The sequence below is a fragment of the Geotrypetes seraphini genome, chromosome 3 (genome assembly GCF_902459505.1).
Source record: "Geotrypetes seraphini chromosome 3, aGeoSer1.1, whole genome shotgun sequence".
Taxonomy (NCBI): Eukaryota; Metazoa; Chordata; class Amphibia; order Gymnophiona; family Dermophiidae; genus Geotrypetes; species Geotrypetes seraphini.
In genome coordinates, this window is record NC_047086.1 from 147,356,070 (window position 1) to 147,366,553 (window position 10,484).

The 10,484-nt window shown below is 44.4% G+C and overlaps 1 protein-coding gene across 1 annotated transcript; it reads right to left on the reverse strand.

Moving 5' to 3' along the window:
* Positions 1-146: 146 nt before the first annotated feature.
* On the reverse strand, positions 147-9,870 carry PKIB (cAMP-dependent protein kinase inhibitor beta). The gene is made up of 2 exons (XM_033936023.1): positions 9,696-9,870; positions 147-791 (listed from the first exon to the last, which is right to left on the reverse strand). The coding sequence occupies exons 1-2, from the start codon at positions 9,841-9,843 to the stop codon at positions 706-708; spliced, it is 234 nt and encodes a 77-aa protein (XP_033791914.1). The 5' UTR covers positions 9,844-9,870; the 3' UTR covers positions 147-705.
* Between the last annotated feature and the right edge of the window lie 614 nt (positions 9,871-10,484).

Sequence of the window (10,484 nt, forward strand, 5' to 3'; positions counted from 1 at the left end):
GCAAAATTGGAATTTAAACCTTTCAAGTACATGGACGTCCATTTTGGCCTTTAGAAATGCCCATATGCTTCAAAAATGAACACCATTATCACTCCTGATTAATTCTATGCATTCACTGAAAAATAATTAATACAGTGACCACCACGCAAGAAAATCTGATTTCAGTTTAATTTCTTTGTTTATAGCAAATAAAATGTAAATCATTTAACAAACAGCTACTTTTATTTAGATACACACACACACACACACACACATACAAATGACATAAGAAGTCTCTGAACAGAGGACAGGTCTAGAAAGAGAAATGATGAGTATGCAGGAATATCCCCTAGTTAAACTGTAATTTGCGCGCACGTACGCACACACAAACATAACAGTGTGAACGCATAATTTGTATTCCAACTGTTTCTAAAAGAATGTTTGGTTGTTAGCAATGTAGCCAGTAGAAATTAAAAGCAAAAGAAAATTCTATCAATTCCTTACGCCTCTTCTGGGCTGTGAGTAGTGAAGAGCCTACATTTTGTCAGACTAGCATAAAAAGTCATTCTTAAGTCTAGTGGTGTGGTAGAGCATATCTGGATTTGACTGTCTTGCATAGTCCTGTATGTAGCACTACAGTTACTAGTTGGGTCTCAGGATTTATGGAAAGAAATACACTGCAAAGCCAGTCCCTGGGCGTAAATAAAGGCACCAATCACTGGGACACTAGCTTTTTTCCTTCGTCGCCTGCTCCACTTTATCTTCCAGGGGGGTTTCCGAGGATGCTCTCTCTCCACCTTCTGCTCCTGCATCTAAAACAAATATAAAATATTTTCAGCATAAGTCAGTAGATTACATTTTTCTATCATCAGACTATTTTTGGGGCTTTGAGTAACTTCTAACATAGCATTTCCTTCATTAAACAGGAAATAAAAAGCCACCACAAGGGGGCAACATAGGCAACCCATATACTCACAAACCCATATACCAAATACTAATGAATAAAATAATAAGGAGCAAAACACAGCGATACTGTAATTAATGTTGGCCTCAGCTTGATTCAATAAGTGAATGCAGAATACAATGGAAAATTATTTGGTGGGGGAAGGGCTAGGGTGGGCTTCAGTGGCTGGGAGGGTGTAGATGGGCTAGAGTAGGTTTTAACGGAGATTTCGGCAGTTGGAACCCAAGCACAGTACCGGGTAGCTCAGAAATAGCTAAGAAAAAAAATAAAAAAATTTAAATTGAATCAGGTTGGGCAGACTGGATGGACCATTCGGGTCTTTATCTGCTGTCATCTATTATGTTACTATGTCCCCCAAACAATATTTCAAATCCCACCCTGTTCCAGCTAGTGAGTGATGAACTGGCCACTTGTGAGAAACCAGAAATCTTCACATATTATTACAAATGCCTGACCCATGGTCTTGCATGATCATGCCCCCTCCCCCATTTGTGGCACCGATACACTCAAGTACTCAATAACATACATCAGGTCTCACTAAACCATCACTTTCATAATAATGCCATTTAGGGCCAGGTCTTCTTCCACCCCAGCTGTGACCGGGAACTGATCCGCCCCCATCATCATCAAGTGAAGGGTGGGTGGGAAATTCTTTCCACTATACCCATGCAGAAGGCAAAAACAAAAACCTTTGTGCCCATTCAAAAATGTCCCATACAGCATTCCAAGAAGAAACAAAAAACAATGTGGAGAAATGATGTTCCTGAGATGGACTGTATTAATATTAAAATAATATTAAAACTTGGCAAACCACATAAAAACCTCTAGGACACAGTCCGCTGAAAAAGGGGGGGGGGGGATCCAGGGTCCAAAGCTTTTCAGCAGACTATGTCTTAGAGGTTTTTATGTGGTTTGCTAAATTTTGATATTAATAAAGTCCATCTCAGGAACATCATTTCTCCACATTGTTTTTTTATTTCTTCTTAGATTTGTCTGTGGAGATCATTGGGTCAATTCTCTTGTTTTCATCCACACAGCATTCCTACAAACTCTGCCTCCCCTCTACTTATGATCAATCAAATTATTCTTTATACATCTACCATCCCAGAGCTCTATCCTAATATTTTAAGTCCAGAAACACCACATTACTCCTTCCCATGCCCTCTCCCCTTACCCCTTTTATTGCTCTATTATTTTGAGCTGTTCAAATATTCTCATTAATTCCCCAAAATACAAAAATGCTTGAAGCCAGTGGGCCGTGGATGCCGAGGATGGGCAGACTGGATGGGCCATTTGGCCTTTATCTGCCGTCATGTACAGGGTTATCAGAAGTCCGGATTTACCCGGACATGTCCTCTTTTTTAGAGGACTAGCCAGGTGACCGGAAGGCTTTGCAAAACCCGGCACTATGTCTGGGTTTTGAAAAGTTTTGAGCTCGGGGCCGCATCTGGAGGGCATCTGCGCATGCGTGGATGCAACGCGGTGATGGCACACGCATGCATGTGATATCATCACTTCACACCTGCATATGCTCGGAGAAGAGGTTTGGAGGCGGGACTGGGGTGGAATGGGGCATGACTTGGGTAGAACAGCACGGGGCTGGGTAGAACTGGGCGTTCCTAGGGGCAGGGCCACGTGTCCAGATTTTGCAATCATAAAATCTGCTAACCCTAGACATATTTCTATGTTTCTATATCAGGGATCTCAAAGTCCTTCCTTGAGGGCCGCAATCCTGTCGGGCTTTCAGGATTTCCCCAATGAATATGCATGAGATCTATGTGCATGCACTGCTTTCAATGCATATTCATTGGGGAAATCCTGAAAACCCGACTGGATTGCGGCCCTCAAGGAGGGACTTTGAGATCCCTGCTCTATATGGAGTTGAGGAGTAGGCTACTGATTAGTGCAGTGTACTGAGATCATGGGGAACTGGGTTCACATCTCACTGAACCTCCTTGGAAGTACAGGCAAATCACCTAACTCTCCATTGGCTCAGGTATAATATATAAACCACTCTGATTGCAACCACAGAAAGGCAGTATATCAAGTCCCCTTCCCTATTCCCTCTATGCACCTTGGGTAATTTTAGAGGGCACCTGCATGTTTAAACAGAAATACCGCTGTTTACTGGAATTATATTTTCACAAAGAATAATGCCTTATGGCCCACTGAAACTCAATCCTCTGCTGAGCTGTCAAATTGACTAAGCAAAGCTGAGTAACACGTCTGCTTCAGATGGTACACGCTGCTCTCTTTAGGTAATGATTTATATAGGCATGAAGGGAAAATGTGATATTGTTGTTATTTACCTGTATTTTATTGTGGACACTGAAAGAATTGAATTTTTGTACATGATAAACTCAGTATTTCATCTTTGCCTCATTTATTCATATTAACTTCCTTGGAGGAGAATTAATGGATTTATATACACGGTTTGATGCATTCAATATTTAATTTTTCAGGTTGAATCTGGTTAATTTTTGTGGTCTAGATTAGTGGTTCCCAACCCTGACCTGGAGGACCACCAGGCCAATCGGGTTTTCAGGATAGCCCTAATAAATATGCATGGAGCAGATTTGCATGCCTGTCACTTCCACTATATGCAAATTGATCTCATGCATATTCATTAGGGCTAGCCTGAAAACCCGATTGGCCTGGGGGTCCTCCAGGACAGGGTTGGAAACCACTGGTCTAGATGGTGCTATTGAAAAAGAATTACATTGTCAGGTAGGGAGAAATCAGACACAAGCTGAAAGCCTTGGAATGAAAGTTTGTTTTTGTTAAATCTGAATTTAATTTGTACTGAGTAGCGCTAGCTAACACTCTAATAATGAATTTCATATGTACTGTGACACAGGGTGCCTCAAGACAATCTGTCAGGCATGAGATGGTGTCCCCACCAAAGCACCTAAAAACCCCTCAGAGCTCTAGTCAAGGAGTAAGGTGAGAAGGAATCCCCCCCCATACACACACACAATAAGAATACTAGTCAGGCACTTCCTCCCAACCCCTCCCCCCCAAGCTTTTATAGAAAACCTTTTACTAAAGGGCATTAAACACTTACCCCTCTTGTACTAGGGTGCGCTATGCTTTTAAGCGCGCAATAAATATTAGCGCGTGCTAAACACGAGCTAAACGCTAACGCGCACATGTTGTCCTATGGCTGTTTTAGCAGTTAGCGCACGCGTTGATTTAGCGTGCGCTAAACACGCGCTAAAACGCTTAGCGCACCTTTGTAAAAGGAGCCCTTAGTACATGGTTAACGAGTAGGAAAAGGCTACTGTACAACCGCATTAAGAGTTTTCATGGTGGTTTGCCTGTTTCCATGTGTTAGATCACACTTTACTGAATTAAAAAAAAAAAAAAAATTCTATTTAAGGAGCATGGCATAGGTCAGTGGTCTCGAACTCGTGGCTCGTCAGGTATTATTTTGAGGCCCTCGGTATGTTTATCATAATCACAAAAGTAAAACAAAACAGTTTCTTGATCATATGTCTCTTTAGCTATAAATGACAATATTATTATTAAGACTTAGCCAAAAGGAAAGATTTATAAATTATAAAGAGTTTTACCTCATGCAAAATTTCATTTCTTTAATAAGAAATTAACTATTTTTTATGAGGCCCTCCAAGTATCTACAAATCCAAAATGTGGCCCTGCAAAGGGTTTGAGCTTGAGACCACTGGCATAGGTGAAGAGTAGAAGTGGAAGGGTTAATCAGCTAATGCGTTACCCTTACCATATAATGGCTAATGCAGAGATTGAGATTGATTAGATTGTAAGCTCTTTTCAGCAGGGACTGTCTCTTCTATGTTTTGATGTACTGTACAGCGCTGCCTATGTCAAGTAGCAATATAGAAATAAGTAGTAGTAATAATACGGGACCAATTACCGTATTTTCACGCGCACCCGTGTAAAACGCGCACACGGGTATAGCACGCAGAAACCACGATTTTATGTACAAAAACTTTTGTATACCGCGCTCACTGGTATACCGCGCATGCTGCCCGACTGTCCTTTCGCCCGCCCCGACTCTCCTCTGGCCACCCCGACTCTCCTTTCGCCCTCCCCGACTCTCCGTGGGCTGTCCCGACTATCCGTTCACCCTCCCTGACTTTCCGTGCACTGCCCCGCCTCTCCGTGCGCTGTCCCGACTCTCCGTTCACCCCCACGACACCCCCACCCGCCTTCCCCGTACCTATGTGCCTCAGGCCGCGCCCCCAGGTGGGACCTAAGGCTCCAGGGCCTATTCTGATTGGCCCACGCGCCTTAGGCCCCACCAGTAGGCGGAGCTTTGGGACGAATGGGCCAATCCGGCCTCATTCCGTCGTTGGCTGCCTGCCAGACAGGTGGGTTTGGCTGCCGTCTGTCTGGCCAACTACCAAAGGTACGGGGAAGGGGGATGGGGGTGTCGTGGGGGTCGGCCAGGGGGGGTCGCGGGTCGGCTGGGGGGGCGGTCGGAGGTTCTTGGGGGGGGGCGGTCGTTGGAGGGAGGGGGGTTTGCGTCGAGGGCAGGAGGGCCTGGGATCCCTCCTGCCCGTAATGAAGTGCGGGGTGGGGGTAGGGGGTCGCCGTGGCCAGGAGGGTTTGGGCTCCCTCCTGGCCCGATATTGTCGGGGAGTTGGGGAGTCAGCCGGGCAAGAGGGCTTGGGCTCCCTCTTGCTCCGATCGTGGATGCGGGTGCGGGTGGGAGCGCGTGCGAGCGGTCGTTCGTGGTGGGGGTGCGAGCGGTCCTGCTGGGGGGAGTGAATCGGGCGTCGGGCGGGGTGGGAACTATGTAAAAAAAATTTTGTATACCATGCTCACGCGTATAACGCGCGATGGGTATGCGCGGTAGGTAAAAACGCGTATAACGCGCGCGTTATATGCGTGAAAATACGGTACTGCTTCCTAAATAAGAGGTTCTAAATACATCTCCATTTACCATTTACAATCTGCAATAAAAATAAATAAATAAATAAATACTAGAAAGGCCCCATTTTGCTGTAGCCTTACTTTTGGACTTGCCATATGTTTAAATCCAGCATTATAGCAGGCTGTGCCCAAAACGTAATGCTCTTTAGTAGAAGAGCCCCATAATTAGAAAACCAGAAAATTACAATCTCTGGTTATGCTCAGCAAACATCAATGCTGGGAAAAAGTCTGCTGTCTTGGTACAGCCATCTCTGCTATGACAAATAATATATGATGCTATTCCTTGCAAATATATTCATGTAAATGTGCTAATTGGCAGGGGATATGATTATCTTAACTAATGGGGCCTTGGCATTTTGGATTTTCATTATCCAAAAATGTAACCCTAAAGAGCTCATGTTCTGACTTGCTCTGAAACTGCAGAAATGGCCTGTCTGGTTAGGTATTCTTATAGTATTTTGATGACAGAGCACAAATATCCAGTGGCGAACTAAGGGGGGGGGGGGCGGAGGGGGGAGGTCCGCCCCGGGTGCAAGCCCTGAGGGGGTGCTCCCGGCCTTGGCGTCCAGTTCTCCCCCCCCCCCCGACGTCCGGATTTTCCCCCGCCCCCCCTCCCACACCATTTGCAGTGGAGAAGCAGCCTGTAGCGGAATCGCGATGCCAGCGATCCCTATGCTGCTTCGGCACTGCTTCCTCCGCCGCGATCCCGCCCCTCCTCTGACGTCAAAGGAGGGGCGGGACCGCGGCGGAGGAAGCAGCTACGAAGCAGCACAGGCAGGCAGGCCTTCAAGGGAGGGGGGCAGGCAGACATGCCTTCAAGGGGGGACAGGCAGGCAGGCCTTCAAGGGAAGGACAGGCCTTCAAGGGGAGGGACAGGCCTTCAAGGGGGACAGACAGGCAGGCCTTCAAGGGGGTGACAGGCCTTCAAGGGGGGGGATAGGCCTTCAAGGGGATCAGGCAGGCAGGCCTTCAAGGGGGGACAGGCCTTCAAGGGGGGGACAGGCTTTCGGGGGGGGTGCAGGCCTTCAAGGGGGGGTACAGGCCTTCAGGGGTGGAATGCAAACCTTTAAGGGGGAGGACAGGCCTTCAGGGAGAGGGGCCCTGGTGTAGAAGTACACGGAGGGAAGGGGGGTTCAAAGAGACGCGCATATGCCGGAAGAAATAATGGGTCTGAAAATAGAGAAGAGGGAGAGAGATGATGGACCATGGTTTTTAGGGAGGGAAGGAACAGAAAGGGAGAGAAGTTGGACACTAGGGATGGTGTGGAGGGGGGATAGAGATACTGGGTAGGAGGGTAGTTGGGAAAAGAAAGGGAGAGATGGTGGACCCTGGGGTGGTGGGGAAGGAGGGAGAGATGCTGGATGAAAGGGTAGTTAAGAAAAGATGGATCTGTGGAGGGAGACGAAAAAAAGGAAAGATGCCAGACTTCCTGGGGAGGGAAGGGAAACGGGGAGGACAGAGATGGCAGATGGATGGTTAGCATGCAGAAAGAAGGAAGAAGGAGACCCTGGCATGCAAGTTATCAGAAGACAACCAGAGCCTTGGACCAACAAGATTTGAAAAATAACCAGACAACAAAAGGTAGAAAAATTAGTTTTATTTTCTGTTTTGTGATTACAATATGTCAGATTTGAAATGTGTATCCTGCCAGAGCTGGTGTTAGACCACAAACGTGAGCTAGGATTTAACAGAGAGAGGAAAAGTCATTTTTGTTTCTTTATTTTATTTACACCACAGCGCCAGTGTGTTTAGAAGAAGCCAAAGGGGGGGTGAAAAAGCTATAAAATAAACCCACCAGGATGTTTGAAAAAAAAACAAAAAACACCCAATTGGGCAGGAAAGTCGAATCGAAAAACCACTTCAAAAGGCTGAATCGAATCGAAAATTTTTTTTTTTTTGAATCGGGCTACTGTTTGCGCTACTGTCTTAGACTTTAGGACCTGGGATTGGGGAGAGATGGCATCCTCAGTACTTTATAATGTAAGTGAAACGAGGATTTGGTCAGACTTTTGAAGGGTCTGCAGAAGAAAAATATTGTATAGGCCGGGAACATGAGACAGCAGGAAACGGGAACTTTTCTTCCTTCTATTTTTGTGAATGGCAAGGCTGAGGATGTCAGAGAGTTCAGTTAAAATATGAGCTTTATAAGAAAATATAATAATGTGTTTTATAAAGTTTATAAGCATTGCTGGCCTACCCGGTGAGGTGTTCCTATTGGTGGTGGTGGTGGCAGCGTGTCAATGTGTTGAGAGGAAGAGGTGGTCTGGGAAATTCTGCTGAGCAAACTCTGGGCCCATTTCCACCCCCCAGTTAGTCCACTCCACTCAACTGGTTCACACACTGAGTGGGTCTTTGAGTGTTGTGCCTGGGTAGTTGTTTTGGGATCTCTTCCAATGGTTTGTCAATATCTCCTTGTGGTCCAAGGAAGGAAACTTTGTTAACCTTAGCATTGACCTTCAGAATATGTTTGTAACAGCGCTGCTTGTGTGGCATTAGGCTATGTAGTGATCGAAAGAAAAAAACAGACCTTTGCACATTTTTGCACTATATGGTGGGTGTATGAGGAGATTCACATTTCCTGCACAGCTAAGTCCGTGTGAATTTACCTTGTACTGTATTTGACATCTAGCAAGGTCTCTGTTTGGAAGGAAAGATCTCAGCTTAAAAATGAAGTGGCCAGAAGTTATGGTAAAAGCAGATAGCGCAGCTGATTTTAAGAAAGATTTGGACAAATTCCTGGAGGAAAAGTCCATAGTCTGTTAAGACATAGGGGAAGTGTCTGCTTGCCCTGGATTGGTAGCATGGAATATTGCTACTCTTTGGGTTTTGACCAGGTATTAGTGACCTGGATTGGCTACCATGAGAATGGGCTACTGGGCATGATGGACCATTGGTCTGACCCAGTTAGGCTATTCTTATGTTATGTTCTCATCTGTAGGTGCCTTTGTTTTTACTTCTTATTTTAATGTATTTTTTTTCTGGGAACTTATCAGTGTTTTTTATAATGGGAACAAAAATGGAAGAGAATTAATGTGTGTGGAATGGGGGGGGGGGTAACTAATTTCTTCAGCTAAATAATTCAATCCACCTCAACCAGACATAGGAGAACTCACGCACCATTCACACACCCTCCAACCAAAATTGTCAAAAGAAAAAAAACTGTTCGACAACCTCCTAACACTCGACCCCCAATTCTACAACCTTTTGACTTCGACCACAAACTACAAAACCTTCAAAAAAGAAATAAAAACCCTTCTGTTCAAAAAACACATAAAACCGAACTAACACAATCAGAACTGTCCCAAGCATCACCTGCAACTACTCCATATGTAGTTCTGATGTCATGACAATTCAGACATAATTTATTTTATGTTTGGATTAATGGTTACATATATGAGGTTCAATAAAAGAAAATTTTCACTGTCTGTTTCTATTATGACCATTTATTCTGTTTCATGGTTATTACAAAAACTATTTTTTTACATGGGGGGGGGTGTCAAAAAATGATGGGCCCCGGGTGCCACATACCCTAGGTACGCCACTGCAAATATCACTTAGGCGGATTTTGAACAAACAAGTACACTGCATCCCCCACAGTTATATGGACAGATATATAAACCATCTCACCGCCACCCCCCTGGCATAATCATATCATCAGTACCCTGTGTCCCTATTCCCCCTAGAATAATCATCTTCATTGTCCTCCCACTTGAACAGATTCAACTCTGATTACAAAATTTCCAGTTCAGATAGATTTGAATTTAGTCCAGATATTTTGGCAACCCTCACTGAAGTGATCCCTTTGACTGTATAGGTTGAGAGTTGAGACTGGATTTACCTTTAGACAGTGAAAGTTCCGCTAGTCTGGGTGGCAGCTCTGAAGTCTCAGCTCCAGTTGGGGGAACCATTATATCTGGTAAGGCATTTCGGCGACCAGTTCTTCCTGAGGATGCAAAATCTGTGGCCACAGGCTTCACATCAGTCATTTCTGACCTCTGTCCTCATAGCAACACCTGCAAATAGTAGAGACAATATGACAATGGTGGTCATATAAGCAGGCTGTCTGGCTTTAGTAGTTATATCGGAAAAAAAAATCAGAAACAGGATAGGTCCCTGTTATTTGAACCTTGGATCCAGAACAGGTTTTTTTTTTTTTTTTCTAAACTCTCAGGGCTCTACTGCCCACAGCACAGGTGCTGCCGTATCCAAATTATGGAACAGATGTTGTCAAAGCTGATACTCTAGTGTCTTGTTACTAGGATCACTAAAGAACTTTTATTTCAGTCATATACAATATTTATTTTGCCTTTTTGTTTTTTTGATGAAAAAAAAAATCTGAAATTAGAGGGAGGAGGTTTTTTAGCCTTAGGAACTGAGAAATAAAATAAAAAACCCAGAGTATTAATGTGTCTGTAGCTTCTGTCTAAGATCCATAGCAGTTGCACACAGTCATAATAGAAAATGATTTTTGTCTTTATTTTTTGGTTGTCGTTGAATATTTTAAAGGTCAAAAAAAAAATGCTGTAAAGACAAACAAAATGCAGAACTTATCAGACAGGTCTATTCCATCACATCACTTGCCAAATTTTTCTGTTTACAATTTCTCTAAAAATGGAAGAAGTTTTCA

What these genes read in the sequence shown, in the direction of transcription:
- PKIB (XM_033936023.1), bottom strand. Translation starts at nt 9,843, where the DNA reads ATGACTGATGTGAAGCCTGTGGCCACAGATTTTGCATCCTCAGGAAGA. An exon ending in GGAACTTTCACTGTCTAAAG is followed by an intron (nt 792 to 9,695) that starts GTAAATCCAGTC and finishes TATTTGTTTTAG; the next exon opens with ATGCAGGAGCAGAAGGTGGA.